General features: G+C 25.8%; 2 protein-coding genes across 2 annotated transcripts; both read left to right on the forward strand.

The window, feature by feature from the left end:
* The first annotated feature begins 7,719 nt into the window (after positions 1 to 7,719).
* On the forward strand, positions 7,720 to 8,487 carry LOC145832403 (uncharacterized). Its single transcript, XM_082939721.1, has one exon. The coding sequence runs from the start codon at positions 7,720 to 7,722 to the stop codon at positions 8,485 to 8,487; it is 768 nt and encodes a 255-aa protein (XP_082795847.1).
* A 4,872-nt stretch (positions 8,488 to 13,359) lies between these two features.
* Positions 13,360 to 14,127, forward strand: LOC145832404 (uncharacterized). The gene has a single exon (XM_082939722.1). The coding sequence runs from the start codon at positions 13,360 to 13,362 to the stop codon at positions 14,125 to 14,127; it is 768 nt and encodes a 255-aa protein (XP_082795848.1).
* Positions 14,128 to 17,608: the final 3,481 nt, after the last annotated feature.

Raw genomic sequence — 17,608 nt, forward strand, 5'->3', positions numbered from 1 at the left:
TCGCAATTTTTTTATTGAGACGGTGCTTATAAATAGTTATTAACATATTTTATTTTGTGTACCTTAAAAATATGTTCGTGACGTTTTAAATTCATTGTTTTTTTATTGATAATTCCCTAAAATTTTGCTTTATTTTACAGATTTCCTTATAACTATTTTTTGAAATTTTAGTGGGAACCCGGAGTATATCATTGCAGTTTGATGTGTTGTTTTATTAAATACCATTCCTTTAGAGAGTCAGAGTTAAGTTTTGATAAGTGTTACTATCCTTACTATAGAAAATGTTAAATAAAAAACATGTAAGTTTTTGTAACAGCAGTTGATAAAAACGACTGTTGAAAGTTAGTTGAAATTATAAATGTGTTGTGCTATCAGTTCATAATGTGTAAAAATAGGGTCTTACGTCCACACCCCAGATAAATGCACTAACTTGTGTTAATCTGTTGCGTTTTCTGATCAATATCAACCCCCTTATACTTAAGAAAAGCTTTAAACTTTGCTACTTGTTTAACAAATCCTCTAAAAATGCACGACCTTATAATAGGTTATACGTCTTTGATCAAAAATTTGTATCAAAAACTTGTTCCTACGAAATATTTAACATTCTTCAACATTTATAGGGCCGAATATCTAAATAGAAAATTAAATAACTTAATGCTGACTATAGTGTTTAATAAATTAATTTTAAAAACTGTTTACTAAAACGTTAGACTGGTAGTTTCAAAATAACTTAAACTACAGTTTATTAATGAAGCACACGACACTTAAGACCGAAATCGGCAGCAGACATTTATGTTAGTTGCTAAATGTCAAATAAGTTTACAACAAAATTAAAAATCAGTTTGTCGAATAATACATGCAAAATTTATTCATTTCAGTAAAGTAAAGTTACATAAAAAATTGATACAACGACACACACAAATACAATATTTGAGTTTATTCGGGTTCCGAAGCGTTTCGACACTTCGTCGGTGTTTTCAATATATTTGAAATAAATTTGCACCGGTAAACCTAATATATTGTAAACATAAAAATTGTCCTTTTTAACTCTAACTGAGGTAAGTATTTAAATTTTATTTCTACAAAAGACCTATTGACTATAGAAGAGATAGATAAAAATTTACAAATTCTGGGTAACCGAGGACAGAAAGGTCTTTCTATAAATCAGGTATTTTGGTCATAATTTTGAACGTCGATTTCTTTATCGTGATCAATAACATATAAATTCTGGTTTTTATAAGTTGGTTTGTTCAAAATTGGGCTATGCCGTTGTATAAACATAAGTTCAATTATATTAGTTTTCAACTTTTTACGACGCTCTTTTAATGTTTTAAAATCTTTAAATTCTATCTTTTTATTGTTGCTACAAAATCAACTCTAATATTCTGTGTGGTCAGAGTCATAATTTTTACCACTAAGTTTTCTTTTACTCTTTAATGCAACAGTTCAAAAGTAAACCCCCAGTACAGAGTAACTACCTGCTGAGTACGCGCTGTTGGGCTGTATTCAAATTGTCACTTTTAGACTATGTTTTTTTGATTTCATTTCTGTTTTAATCTATTTGCTTTTTTTTTTGTTATAAATGTGACTATACTATCTTCAAAATACACAAAACTTAGCTATCTAACTTATTTTGGTAAGCTATATTTAATTTTTTTAAGCAATGTATTTTAAATACTTGGTGGTCTAATAACAGAATTGCTGTTAATTTTGTTTTATTATTTTGATTAATTAACTTATAATGTTATTCTTTTTTTTTTAACATTTTTCTTAATTTCTAATCATCTTTGTAAACAATATTATTTGGCGAAACAGGAGCTAATGAACTAAAACTGGAAATCACACCACTTAAACTTTCTTATCTGTAAAGCTACATAACTTGATTTCCTAGTTTAACTTTTATATTTTGAAATAGGAATTATTTCCCCCTTTATTTATAATTGAAAACAATCTGTTGGTTCATCGGTTAGATATTAAAAGACACATATGTAGATACACAGAAAATGTCGTCAATATATTGTAAGTACAAAACATGTTTGTCTGTTTCAGTAATAAAAATATTAATATATACGGTCCCATGTAAAAAATTAATCTTTATGGTACCCATTACGAAATTAAAACTCTATGATAAATAAATCTCGTTTTTATTTTAATAATTCTTCTTTATTCAACAATTTTAGTTATAGATCCCACTGGGGAAAAGCTTCTATTTATTTAGCATATTGAAAACTAGAGATAATAAAAACTGTGATTACTTTTAAAAACATTTTTTGATAATATTTTAAAGTTTATTTTATGCTGGAAACCGTAGCAAAAAATAAACTACTTAATTACCAAAGTTAATTATTTTCTGTGCACTAAAAGTGGTAGTAAATGAGAAAATTTGACAATGTTGGCAATAAAAAACAAATATTTCAAAACTGCTATTAACTTGTAATACTAAGTTAGTTATCAGAATATTATTACCTTTATAATACTTGTGAAGGCTGTAACAGGTAAGTCTACATAAACTTATTTTGATTAACAAAGTATTATGCACTTATAGCATAAGTAATTGAAAACTAACCACTAAAAAAATGTTTTAAGTTAAACCATAAATGAACGTACGGTAAAAATCAATTAACTGAAAACTGAAGTACAAACGTTTTATAAATTTATTTTATTTTAAGTATACATTCTCATTGTAATAGAAATTACAAATTTAATAAACAGGTTTAAAACTTCTCAAATTTATGCTGTGCTGAATTTACAATAGATAAAATTGGCCTCAAAGGAATGTTTTTTTTTATGAATTTTTGATAAGCAATGAAAAATGAATTTTTCAATATTTTGAATATTGCTTATAACTCTATCAGATTTACAATGGACTTGCTTTTTTAGATGTACAAGTTAAACGAGAAAAAAAAAATTTAACTTAGATTTCAATTTTTACTAATTGCTTTTGTTTTTTATTAATCTCTTAATTACTTTATGATTACTTGGTTACTATATAAGTTTGTAAAATCTTATCTTTCGTATAGAAAGAAATGTTTTACAGGTTGTTATTTGAATTTTCAATCTAACTGTAGTATAAAGAGAAAAGTGAATCTAATCAGAACTCTGTGTCATCGTGCACATAAAATTTGTTTCCCAGAATTGCTACTAAGAGAATTAAGTTACTAACAAACAAAAACGGGTACCAACAAGAGTTAGTTAACAAAACAACTCGTTTACATTTGAAAAATTTGGATAAAGTAAAGATATTAGGACCTGAAAAATGTTTAGTTACTTTAAAAATTCCATTCATTAATAAAAGCTCAGAAATGTTAGAAAAGAAAATTAGACATCTGATAAGAAATACTTATTATGCAGCAAACCCTAGAATCTTCTTCACCTCTAAACCTTTACTTACACCAGGTGGTAAGGATCCAATATCAAACTTAAATAAAAGTATGGTAATTTGTCAATACATCTGCTGTTGTAAAGCAAGCTATTTGGATTAACAACAAGACATATAAGGAAAAGGATGAAAGAGCATGTCCCAAAGAGTGTAGAGATTTTTGTTTTTCAGATAAGAAAGAGAATATACCGGTCAGGGTTTAAAATGCATCTTAATGTTCATCCATTGCAGAACATTTGGTTAATAACTCAACATGTGCTAGCAATTATAATCTAAACATATTTAAAACTAGTAAAACTTGTAATGATATTTTCGATTTGATTAAATTAGAAGCTACTTGTATTTTGTTAAGGAAACCTGTTTTGTGTAAGCAATAATATTTTGACTATACTGTTTCTTTATTTTCGTGATACTTTATAAGTGTTGTTTTTATTATATTGATGTTTAGTTTTACTGTAGATTAATTATAACGTAAGTAAACTTTAATGATTTTGTTTTCAACTAATTGCTTTTGTTTTTTATTAATCTCTTAATTACTTTATGGTTACTTGGTTACTATATAAGTTTGTAAAATCTTATCTCTTGTTAGCTTTGTACTCTACTGATGAGAATTGCTCGAAATATACATTGTTTTATTGAAACTGTCTGTCTTGTATATCTTGTAGTATAATTACTAGCCACTTATGTTCCTATTAACATATATAAAAATTCTGATTAAAAAAACCTTTTGATGATAATTTATTATTCTTTTTTTTAATTTTTTTAGGTGATGCACTGGTCCCGGGAAATCGGTCAAAACACGTCCCTGGTCTATGTTATTTTCAGTTGTACTTTGTTTTATAATTTTAAACAGTTGCGAAAGTCAATAATTTAATTGTTTTTTGTAAAAGTTTAGTCTTAAGTTGAACGGGAATTTTTTTGTCTTAATTTTTTTCGTTAACTGTTTTAAGCAATTACTAAAGTCGATTTTTTTTCTTTTACAACATACAAGTATCTAAAATATAGTTTATCGTAAATGTAGATTGTAATCACATCAAAAAAAACTAAGAACTTGTGTATGTAGTTTTTTTAGGCAAACATAATTTTTTTGTATGCTTTTAAAAGAAAAGTATTGTAGCGACAACAATTAATTTTAAATAAACACATGAAAAACATTGTTTCAGCTTGTTTTCTTAACTTATATTATTTACAGTACAAGTATTTAAAACCTTTAGGATACGGATCCTTATTTTATGGAAGCGGTAAATCACTATTTTTAATAAAAATTAGAATAAATTCGAAAAAAATAACTTTAAAAATAGCTTTTACTTTATTTACTACTTTTTTTATAATACATTGTTACTTTTAGTACTAATTTTTGCAGTGCAACAATAAAAATAAAAGTTCCACTAACTGTCGTAAAGCTATTTGTTTGTTTTTATTTCAGTAAAATTGACTCCTTTTTAATCATGCAGTTTAACGTTTCAAAGCTTTAAGGAAAAAGAAAATTCACTTTAAAAGTAGTTTATAACTTAACTGTTTATTTACGCACATTTGTAGCTTTTTCTTAATGATGAGGCTGTTAAGATCATTGTGTGTATTTTTTAGAGTTACTTTTCAATATATTTTAATTATTTAAATAATCGTAAACTTTGATCCTTTTTGCTTTATTAAAATTAATAAGACTGGTATGAACTACTTCAAGAAATACAAAACTTAAAGTTTAAATAACTATTCGAATACATTCAGCAAACAAATTGTACTCAAGGTATTTTATATATTCAATATTAGTTTCAGCAATAATAAAGTAAAAAAAAGAATTCTAAGTTATAAAAACATGTTTTGTTTACTTTTTATTACAAATCATTAAATTTGTACCCAAGTATTGTGTTCTAAATTAATAAAATTCTACTATAATAATTTCCTAAAAATTTTGCAATGAAATTAGTTAAAGTTTTTCTTTTTTTAAGTTTGTTTATTTTGTAAATTTAACTGTGTTTTTTTCTTACTTTGTTTTTTTTTTATTACACAGTTTAGTTTAAAGTGTTATGAAAATATACATATATTTTCTTTAGAAAATAATAATATATTTTTGTAGAGATCAAATGCAATTTTTTAAATATAAAGCTAGTCCTCAGATTAGTTTTCATTATAAGATCAATAGTTTTCTTTTCACACTTTTACTATTTAAAATAAACTTTGAAAAAACATCTTTAATAAATTTAAGGAATAAAAAAATCTATAATTTTTTTAATTTTTTTTAAATTAAAATTTACGTTATTAAGTTTTTAAGTCAAAACAGTGTATAAAAAGTTTTGACAAAAATTTTTAAACAACTTTGGTAATTTTTAATGAACTAATATACTGTATAACAATTACAATGTAGTTTAAAGCGTTTTGTTTTAACTAACTTGATTTTCTATCAGCACAACAGCTTTTAATTATTATTTAAAAAAAAAGTTTTATAAATTATCAAAAAAAATAATATTACAATCTGAAATGTTGTTTTAAATTTGTTTTGAAAATAACTTTAAGTTAAATATATAAACTTTATTAAAATTTATATTGTTTAGAGATATAACAAAAATAAGTTTTTACTTAAAGTTGTATTTTATAAAAATAAATTATTAAATTGTATTAGGTTTTAGTTTTACGTTATTAAGCAAAAAGCTGAAGCATTTTTTCTGAGTTTTATCTGTGAAATATTAATAAATAATTAAAGAGAAATATAAAAAGTCGTACTTTAGTTTCTTTTTTCTTCTCCTACTAAAAGTCGTGTCGCGTTTTTTATGCAGGTTAGATTGAATTATTTCATGTTAGCAAACATTTTCTGTTTAGATTTGAGTTCAGCAATGTTTGCTATTCCTGCAAAATAATCAAAAACAGATTTAAAAACACGAAGCGTTACTTGTATGTTTGTAGGGTTTTACATACATCAAATATAATTTACCCTAAAAACTAAACTTGTAAAAAGTGTGAGTTTTACCGCTTTTAAATAAGAAAAGTTTATGTTTAAGCATATTTGTGTTTAAAAAAGTTGATAAGTTTTTGTTTAAAGTTTCTTAAGAAATGATGTTTTTGTATTACTTTTATACTAATATTTAAACTAGTATAAAAATAGTAAACTTTAAAGCTTATTTCATAAATTTTATACAGCCTAAGTTCAAGCTAAAAATACTAATTTTTTATTGCTTCCTTAATTGCTGGCTAAAATTTTAGGCAGATTTTAAAAATTAAAAGATTTACAAGTAAAATGTATACATATATTGAAATATTTTTTTTTGAAGTCGTTGAAGGATAGTTCTTAATAGAAGTTAGAGCTCACTTAAGTTTAAGCTGTAATTTTTGCAGTGAACTGTTCAAAAAGAAATTTTTTACTTTTAGTTAGATTTATTAAAAACTGTTGTTATTAATAAATTATGTTTTGATACTAATAAAGCTTTTTAAAGTTTAATTTTCTGTGCTACCTGTTATTTTCTTTTTAATTATTAATATCTTTTAATAAGCTTAAATAGGTCTAGATAATTGTAATTTTTAGTACTAGCCTAAATTTTTTTTGATATAAGATAAACTTTATCTTTTTATTTTCATATTTTTTTTCACGTTTTTTAGTACAGCGCAAACTATAACTTTTTTTTATGGATAAAATTTTTTAAACGTATGCTTAAAATAGATTATGAAAGTCTGTGAACAACTTTTTTTTTCTTTGTTATTTATAGTGGGCAACGAACGCTAGCAGAATCCAATCCGCTACAAATTTTTCAGCTTGAAGATACAACTTTGGGCAACCCAATAACATTTTTAACAGATTAAATTTTCAATATTTTTTTACTTTGATGTAAACTTAGTTTTTATTGCATAGTAGTGCTTAAAAAATGACATCTTAATTTTAATTTCAATACGTTTAAATTCTATTTAATATTTAATTTTTTTAGTTACGCTGCCCGCTACCATCTATTTTTAAGAAGTGTCTTTTTTAATTCTGACCCGCCGACTAGAAGAGTTGCTTACCCCTAATTAAGACTTATTTTTCTAATGTAACTAGCTACTTAAAACTTAGCTTATTAAAAAGATATGTTTTTTTTTTAACTGAAAACAATTTTAGTATTTAACAATTTGTACTTTATAATCCGAAAACTTAAAACCAACAAAAATTATTTCAGAGACTTAGTTACAGTTACACTTTTTTTGTATCAAGTTTGCTACACACCACTTTAAAGTAGTAATTTAACAGTGTGTAGAAACACTAAATTCATATAAGAAAATTACCTAAGTTAAAAACAGTTTCTTGGTTCAATATTAACAAAAACAACTGTGCACACAGAAACTTTAAAACTTGTAGATATTAATAAAAAATTAGTATGCAAGCAAAGCAAAACACTTTGGTGGTCTTCCTTCCTTTTCTTGGCGCTTCAAAATCAGTACAATCAAAGTATGTAAAGTTACACGAAAGTCAAGGGCGTCAGGTTTTGACGCAAACAACAGAACTAAGGGAGTTTTTGTGGCCAGCCAAAGGGCTAGAAACCAGCTACAAGTTTTTGAACAAATTGGAAAAGAAACTGAAGAGTGCTGATAGTTCATACAACAATGTTGTCATTCACTCCATGTCGATTGGCTGCTACTTTTACGGCCTGATGCTGGTCAACATTCACAAACACCCGCAAAAATTTGAGCAGTTCGTGGCAAAGACGAAAGTGCAAATAGTCGAAAGCCCGGTGATAGGCACTCTGAACGAAATGGCGACCGCGATCGCGATTTCGAAATTTCCTAAAAACCGCTTCAAGCAACGAATGCTTTCGGGAGCCGCTCTATCGTACTTCGCCGTGACGAACCCGTTCACTGTCTCGGTTTACAACGACACCATCGAGTGCTTCCGGTCGAAACCTTTGCCAGTTGCTAGTTTAATTTACACCACGGAAGGCGATCCGATGGCCAAAGCAGACGCCTTCGCAAGTTTGGTACGAGACTGGCAAAAAAATCATGAGAACGTCCGAAGTAAAGCGTGGATGAACAGTGAACACGCTGGTTTGTTAAAAACTCATCCGCTAGAGTACGCTGGAGAAATAAACAAGTTTGTTCAAGGTGTGTTGAAAGAGGAACCAGAACTGAAACTGGACTCAAAGCTCTAATAGAAGTTCTGTTTTTACTAGGATATTGTAACAATTTTTTTTTTAACAGGGTAAAACTCTCTTAATATTATCGTTTTTTGCTAAACACTATTAAAACCAAAGCTTATATAAACTACACCTTTGAATGTTAATTTTGCTTAATACATATTATATGGTATATTTTAACTGTTTGACGTTAAAGTACAGTAGACTACCGCTTAAGTACGCAAATTGAACCCGACCAAAAAGTGCGTACTTAGCACGGGTAGTGCGTACTTTTTGACGACATAGTATGATATGAAATTTAGTTGTTTGTTTTCTTTCTTACAACTAGCCACCAAATAATTAAGTCAAATAAACAAGTCTTTAACTACTTTATTTAATACAATTTAATACATAGTTCTAATCTGCAAAATTTTTTGATAGATTTTAAAATGATCTATTTTTCCTTTATAAAGTTTATACATAATTAATACATACATTTAATATAGAAAGTCAATGTCAGTCAATGATATAAAAAAGAATATTAAGCCATATTTTCTGTTTATATTTTTATTTTGACTTTATAAAATTTGCAACTAGTTTTTGTGGTTAACTAGTTTTATATTATGTCACACTAAAATTAGCCTTTCATTCGCAGATATTCTAAAAGTTTTTGAATAAAAAAGAATTAGAAATTTTAGAAAAATTTAGAGAAATTTAGAAAAATGTATGGTAAGCGTCAGAAAATGACTCTATGGAACAATTATTAGGATAAAGGTAAATTTTCACCACCAAAGCCAACATATGTCTCCCGTGATAATATGAGGGAACTTCTTAGGATTTTCAATGCTTAAATGAGAATGGATTCTCGATTTTGTCTTTCTGGATAAGTGCGTACTTAAGGCGGGGTGCGTACCAAAAAAAAGTGCGTACTTAAGCGGTAGTCTACTGTGATACATTCCATAAATAAAATAAATGTTTAAACCAATAAATTTACCTATAGATGTTTTTTATTTACATACTAAAGTGATCAGTAAATTAAAACAAATAAGTTTAAAATATTCAAGTTAAAAAAAAAAGTTGAACTACATTGTCATCGATATTTACTTAAAAAATTATTACTTCGCTTTTATTTAAATCGACCATTTTCTACATATCTTTGTTTATATATCTAGAAAAAATGTTTTTATTAGTAAGAATTAAAATAATAATCATTAAATGTTATTTACAAAGTGTAATTTTCATACAAAAGAGTTTGTTTTTTATTTAGATCTTTGTTAAATTTTTGGTACAAAATTTTTTATGCTCTTTTCGTAATACTAACTAATTGAATGAAGTGATCTATGTTTGTATTTTAATACAATAACTTAACCTTTTTAAATTATTTGTTTATATTCAAATCTTCTATATTGTACTTTTTCCAGATAAATTGAATTTCGTATTTATTTAAATACTAGTCTAAAATTTTATTAAATTTAAACTTTATTTATACAACAATAGTATCAAACACAATGAAATCTCATTTCATAAATATTTTTACATAATTGAGCAATAAACTAAAACAAAGCTAGTATTAGCATTATCTTAAAATTATTATTAAGTAAACTGCATATAAAAAAATTTTAACTTAGTTCAAGTTAAACTTTATTTTATATTCTATTAAAGAAGTTACTACCATAAAAAGTTTTATAGGAACAATAAACTTGTATGTATAAAAATGTACAGTACAGTTTGTTAAGCTTTGCAGTATGTTTTTTTTTACATGAATTATCATCTGTTGAGTAGTCTAATGGTGAAGTTGATTATAGTTGACTTTGTTTCACTTTGTGAATAAAGTTTTATACTCACATATAGTCTTTTTTGTACGAAATCTGTTTTTTTTTTATAGCTTTTGTTATACAAAAATTCTTTTTGAAGCTGAATTCTTGAAACAATTGTTCGGGCTTTTCGTTTGACTTTTCTGAGTAATTGAAATTTAACTCCCTATAATTTAAAATTATCTCTGTCTGTTATTTATCACACTACAAATTTGAAGTTGACATACTTTTAACTAAACTGTTAAAGAATTGGGTTCTTATATAAAAATAACTTATAGTCAAGTTGTGTATAAAAATCAAAATTTGATAAAAAAGTAAGAAAGAGTATTTTAAAAGTGGTTAATTATTTCCTACTGTAAAACGTTTCTTAAAGCCTAATTTAAATATCATAGAGCTCTTAGAAATTATATCAATAGTTTTCAATCTTTAAGAACAAATTAAACTGTTTATAACAATATGGCATGCAGTGTATGAATCTGTATACTAATCAAAAATAATCCACTAACAAAATTTTATATCAATTTTCAATGAAAACCATTTTCAATAAATAATTGAAACAAGTTTAATCTTTGTATCATATAAATACTGTTCAGTATCAAGGTTGTTAACCAGGAATGGCCTAGCTTGCATTCAAAATTATGTTTCGATGCAGTTTATTATCTGCTTATTTACTTAATTAAGTACATCTTGTTGAATATAATTTCTGGTTTGTTACAGTTTGAAAAAGTTCTTACTAACATTAAAAAACTGACAATGTTGTAGTAGTTGTAATTTACATTTACGAGGTTTCTCAGATATTGAAACCTTTTTATTAATTAGTATCAAAATCTTGTTTTGTATTCCAGTAAAGTTTTATGCTAAACACAGCAAAAAAAAAATTAAATAAAGAAGAAAGGAAACACAGTTGAAAGAGCGGATTGAATAAGAAAAAGAAATAAATTTCAAAGGATGTGTTTTTCATTAAATAAATTATTATTTCGTTATTAACCATAGTTTAGCACAATTAAAATAGACAATTTAAATCAAAACAAGTTTTCGTAGTGTTTAACTGTTTTGACCCTTTTATCAGTTTATATTAAAGTTAAAACTTTTCTAATTATTATGTTTAGTTATTTTAATAAACAGCAAGCTAAAACTTAAAAATTAACAGCGTTTCCTTTTTAAAATCTATACAGCTAGATTCCCTGAAATACTTTTCTACAAAAAAATAATCAGATTAAATACTATAAATCGAAGCAATATTTTTAAAAGCTTTTTTAAAGTCACAACAACAAAAAAAATAAATCAAAGTTTGTTAGTGTACCATTAAATCTTAAAGTTAATATTTAAGAATAACACTCAGTTTGAAATGAGTTTTAAGTTAACAATATTGTAATTTTTTGTTTTCAATTTAATTGTTCATTCTATCTGTTCCAGGTAATATCTATCTTTAACTAAGCATGAAAATTATTATATTTTTAATTGCTAGGTTAGTACGCTAAACCATTAAGTAAAACTTTTTTGAAAACCTCTTACTTAAGATTATTTAGAAAATACCATGAGTTCATCAAATTTAAACATAAAGACAAATACAAGAAATAAAAATTTAAGTATCAAAAAAAATATGCAATAAAAATTGTTTAACATTTAAAAATATTAAGTAACTAAAATTGTTAGTTAAAAAATAAATAAAAAGTAGCACAACAACATTTACAATTTTAGAAAAATATCATTTACGAGTTATTTCTAATAAGAACATTGTTTTGCTACTTTTCTTGTGAACTAAAATATCATTTTAAATAAATATAATATTTAAACTAGTATAAAAAGAGTAAACTTTAGAGCTTATTTCATAAATTTTATACAGCCTAAGTTCAAACTAAAAATACTAATTTTTATTGCTCCCTTAATTGCTGACTAATATTTTAGGCAGATTTTAAACGCTTAGTTTATAAAGTACTTTTCTAATAACTGAAAAAATTAAAAGATTTACAAGTAAAATGTATACATATATTGAAAGAATTTTTTTTGAAGTCGTTAAAAGATAGTTCTTAATAGAAGTTAGAGCTCACTTAATTACAAGCTGTAATTTTTGCAATGAACTTTTTAAAAAGATCTTTTTATATTTTTAGTTAGATTTGTCAAAAACTGTTATTATAATTAAATTATATTTAAATACTATAAATCTTTGCAAAGTTTAAATTTTTGATTTTTTGTGCTACCTGTTATTTTCTTTTTAATTATCTATACTTTTTAATTAGCTTAAATAGGTCTAGAAAATTGTAATTTTTAGTACTAGCCTAAATTTTTTTTTGATATAAGATAAACTTTATCTTTTTATGTTCATGGTTTTTTTTCACGTTTTTTAGTACAGCGCAAACTATAACTTTTTTTTATAGATAAAATTTTTAAACGGATGCTTAAAATAGATTATGAAAGTCTGTGAACAACTTTGTTGTTCTTTGTTACTTATAGTGAGCAACGATCGCTAGCAGGATCCAATCCGCTACAAATTTTTCAGCTTGAAGATACAATTTTGGGCAGCCCAATAACATTTTTAACAGTTTAAATATTTCAATATTTTTTTACTTTGATATAAATTTAGTTTTTTACTGCACAGTAGTGCTTAATAAATGACAACTCCATTATAATTTTTTTTTAATAGGATAAAATTTCTACTTAATGTTTGATTTTTTAGCTACGCTGCCCGCTACCATCTATTTTTAAGAAGTATTTTTTTTAATTCTGGCCCGCCGACTAGAAAAGTTGCTTAACCCTAAATTAAGACTTTTTTATGTAACTAGCTACTTAAAACTTAGCTATTATTAAAAACATATGCTTTTTTTACCTGAAAGCAATTTTAATCTTTAACAACTTCTACTTTATAATGCAAAAACTTAAAACAAGTAAAAAATATTTCAGTGACGTAATTAAAATTACACTTTTTTTTGTATCAAGTTTGCTACATAGCACTTTAAAGTAGTAATTTAACAGTGTGTAGAAACACTAAATTCATATAAGAAAATTACCTAAGTTAAAAACAGTTTCTTGGTTCAACATTAACAAAAATAACTGTGCACACAGAAACTTTGTTGAAAGTAGCTAAAAAAATAGTATGCAAGCAAAGCAAAACACTTTGGTAGTCTTCCTTCCTTTTTTTGGCGCTTCAAAATCAGTACAATCAAAGTATGTAAAGTTACACGAAAGTCAAGGGCGTCAGGTTTTGACGAAAACAACAGAACTATGGGAGTTTTTGAGGCCAGCCAAAGGACTAGAAAACAGCTACAAGTTTCTAGAAAGATTGGAAAACGAATTGAAGAGTGCTGACAGTTCATACGACAATGTTGTCATTCACTCCATGTCGATTGGCTGCTACTTTTACGGGCTGATGCTGGTCAACATCCACAAACACCCGCAAAAGTTTGAGCAGTTTGTGGCAAAGACGAAAGTGCAAATAGTCGAAAGCCCGGTGATAGGCACTCTGAACGAAATGGCGACCGCGATGGCGATTTCGAAATTTCCCAAAAACCGCTTCAAGCAACGAATGCTTTCGGGAGCCGCTCTATCGTACTTCGTCGTGACGAACCTGTTCACTGTCTCGGTTTACAACGACACCATCGAGTGCTTCCGGTCGAAACCTTTGCCAGTTGCTAGTTTAATTTACACCACGGAAGGCGATCCGATGGCCAAAGCAGACGCCTTCGCAAGTTTGGTACGAGACTGGCAAAAAAATCATGAGAACGTCCGAAGTAAAGCGTGGATGAACAGTGAACACGCTGGTTTGTTAAAAACTCATCCGCTAGAGTACGCTGGAGAAATAAACAAGTTTGTTCAGGGTGTGTTGAAAGAGGAACCGGAACTGAAACTGGACTTAAAGCTCTAATAGAAGTTCTGTTTTTACTAAGATATTGTAAAGATTTTTTTTAACAGGGTAAAATTTTCTTAATAACATCGTTTTTTGCTAAAAACTATTAAAACCAAAGCTTGTATAAACTACAGCTTTGAATTTTAATGAAAAAATGAATATTTTTTTTACAATTATCATAACTTTCTCCAGTGTATTTTTGCCTAATACTTATTATATAGTATATTTTAACTGTTTGACTTTAAAGTAATACATTCCATAAATAAAATAAATGTTTAAATCAATAAATTTACTTATAGATGTTTTTTATCTACATACTAAAGTGATCAGTAAATTAAAACAAATACGTTTAAAATATTCAAGTTAAAAAAAAAGTTGAACTACATTGTCATCGATATTTACTTATAAAATTATTACTTCGCTTTATTTAAATCGACCATTTTTTACATATCTTTGTATATATATCTATAAAAAATGTTCTTATTAGTAAGATTAAAAATAATAATCATTAAATGTAATTTCCATACAAAAGTGTTTGTTTTTTATTTAGATCTTTGTTAAATTTTTGGTACAAATTTTTCTTATGCTCTTTTCGTAATACTAACTAATTGAATGAAGTGATCTATGTTTGTTTTTTAATACAATAACTTAACCTTTTTAAATTTTTTGTTTATATTCAAATCTTCTATATTGTACTTTTTCCAGATAAATTGAATTTCGTATTTATTTAAATACTAGTCTAAAATTTTATTAAATTTAAACTTTATTTATACAACAATAGTATCAAACACAATGAAATCTCATTTCATAAATATTTTTACATAATTCAGCAAAAAAACTAAAACAAAGCTAGTATTAGCATTATCTTAAAATTATTATTAAGTAAACTGCATTAAAAAATTTTTTAGCTTAGTTCAAGTTAAACTTTATTTTATGTTCTATTAAAGAAGTTAATAGCATAAAAAGTTTTATAGGAACAATAAACTTGTATGTATACAAATGTACAGTACAGTTTGTTAAGCTTTGCAGTATGTTTTTTTTGACATGAATTATCATCTGTTGAGTAGTCTAATGGTGAAGTTGATCGTAGTTGACTTTGTTTCACTTTGTGAATAAAGTTTTTTACTCACATATAGTCTTTTTTGTACGAAATCTGATTTTTTTTTTCATAGCTTTTGTTATACAAAAATTCTTTTTGAAGCTGAATTCTTGAAACAATTGTTCAGGCTTTTCGTTTGACTTTTCTGAGTAATTGAAATTTAACTCCCTATAGTTTCAAATCATCTCTGTCTATTATTTATCACACTACAAATTTGAAGTTGACATACTTTTAACTAAACTTTTAAAGAATTGGGTTCTTATATAAAAATAACTTATAGTCAAGTTCTATATAAAAATCAAAATTTGATAAAAAAGTAAGAAAGAGTATTTTAAAAGTGGTTAATTATTTCCTACTGTAAAACGTTTCTTAAAGCCTAATTTAAATATCATAGAGCTCTTAGAAATTATATCAATAGTTTTCAATCTTTAAGAACAAATTAAACTGTTTATAACAATCTGACACGCAGTGTATGAACTTGTATACTAATCAAAAATAATCCACTAGCATAAATTTTATGCCATTGTTCAATGAAAACCATTTTCAATAAATGATTGAAACAAGTTCAATCTTTGTATCATATTAACACTGTTCAAAATCAAGGTTGTTAACCAGGAATGCCTAGCTTGCATTCAAAATTATGTTTCGGTGCAGTTTATTATCTGTTTATTTATTAAATTAAGGACATCTTGTTGAATATAATTTCTGATTTGTTACAGTTTAAAAAACTTCTTACTAACATTAAAAAACTGACAATGTTGTAGTAGTTGTAATTAACATTTACGAGGTTTCTCTGTTATTGAAACTTTTTTATTAGTTAGTATCAAAAACTTGTTTTGTATTCCAGTAAAGTTTGTGCTAAACACAGCAAAAATTAGTTAAATAAAGAAGAAACGAAACACAATTGAAAGAGCGGATTGAATAAGAAAAATAAATTTTAATAGATGTGTTTTTTTATTCAATAACTTATTATTTCGTTATTAACCATAGTTTAGCACAACTTAAATCAAAACAAGTTTTCTTAAAGTTTAACTATTTTGACCTTTTATCAGTTTTTATTAAAGTTAAAACTTTTCTAATTATTGTGTTTAGTTATTTTAATAAACTGCAAGCTAAAATTTAAAAAGTAACTACGTTTAAATTTTAAAATCTATACAGCAAGATTCCCTGATATACTTTTCTACAAAAAAATAATCAAGTTAAATACTATAAATCAAAGCAATAATTTCAAAAGCTTTTTTAAAGTCTACTAAAGTCACAACAACAAAAAAATAAAGCAAAGTTTGTTAGTGTTCCTTTAAATCTTTAAGTTAATATTTAAGAATAACACTCAGTTTGAAATAAGTTTTAAGTTAATAATATCATTAATTTTTGTTTTCAAATCAATTGTCCATTCTATCTGTTCCAGGTAAAATCTATATTTAACTAAGCATGAATCTTATTATATTTTTGTTTGCTAGGTTAGTACGCTAAACTATTAAGTAAAACTTCTTTGAAAACAACTTACTTAAGATTTTTTAGGAAATACCACGAGTTCATCAAATTTAAACATAAAGACAAATACCAGAGATGAAAAATTTATGTATCAAAAAATACATGCAATAAAACCTGTTCAATGTTTAAAAATAGTAAGTAACTAAAATTGTTAGATAAACAATAAAACAAAGTAGCAAAACAACATTTACAACTTTAAAAAAATATCACTAACGAGTTATTTCAAATGAAAAGATTCTTTTGCTACTTTTTTTGTGAACTAAAATATCATAGGAAGTTACACAACTATGCAAAGTAACAATAAAAAAGGAGACTAAAAAGATTAATATAGAAGCAGTTTTCTTAAAAATAAACAAATTACCTCTTTGAAAACAAGATTAATGGCTTTCATATAACCTGATTACACCTAAATATTTTTTTTCCAAAAAGCACATCGTGCTTTAATTTAGGTTTCAACTTTGTTTTATGTTAGAGTTTATTGAAAAAAAAGTGCTCAAACCATTTGGTCCTTGAATCTGTTGCTAGAATCTTTCGGTTATTGAGTCGCTCACCACGGATATCTTTTAACGTCCTATCCAGGATTATTTTAAGGTCTATCTAATAAAGTTCAACAACAGTGTTTGAAAAATGTACCATCACCTAGGAAAATTATACTTCAACGTTAGTTAATGCCTTGTTTCAAATATACAAAATAATATAAATTTTATAGCTGGTAATATAAAACTGAATTAAAATAAAAATGATATACAAAAAATAGTTTGTACCATTCTTGCAAGTGTTTAAAAAAACTTAAAACTGAAGAAAGTCGTTAATTAAACAAACTATTAATACCTAAGAAATAAAAACACTTATAAGAAACTGTTTAAAAAATATATACCCTTATAATCTCTAATTTTGCTAACAGGT

Source organism: Thalia democratica, chromosome 3 (assembly GCF_965202585.1).
Source record: "Thalia democratica chromosome 3, ktThaDemo2.hap1.1, whole genome shotgun sequence".
Classification (NCBI taxonomy): Eukaryota; Metazoa; Chordata; class Thaliacea; order Salpida; family Salpidae; genus Thalia; species Thalia democratica.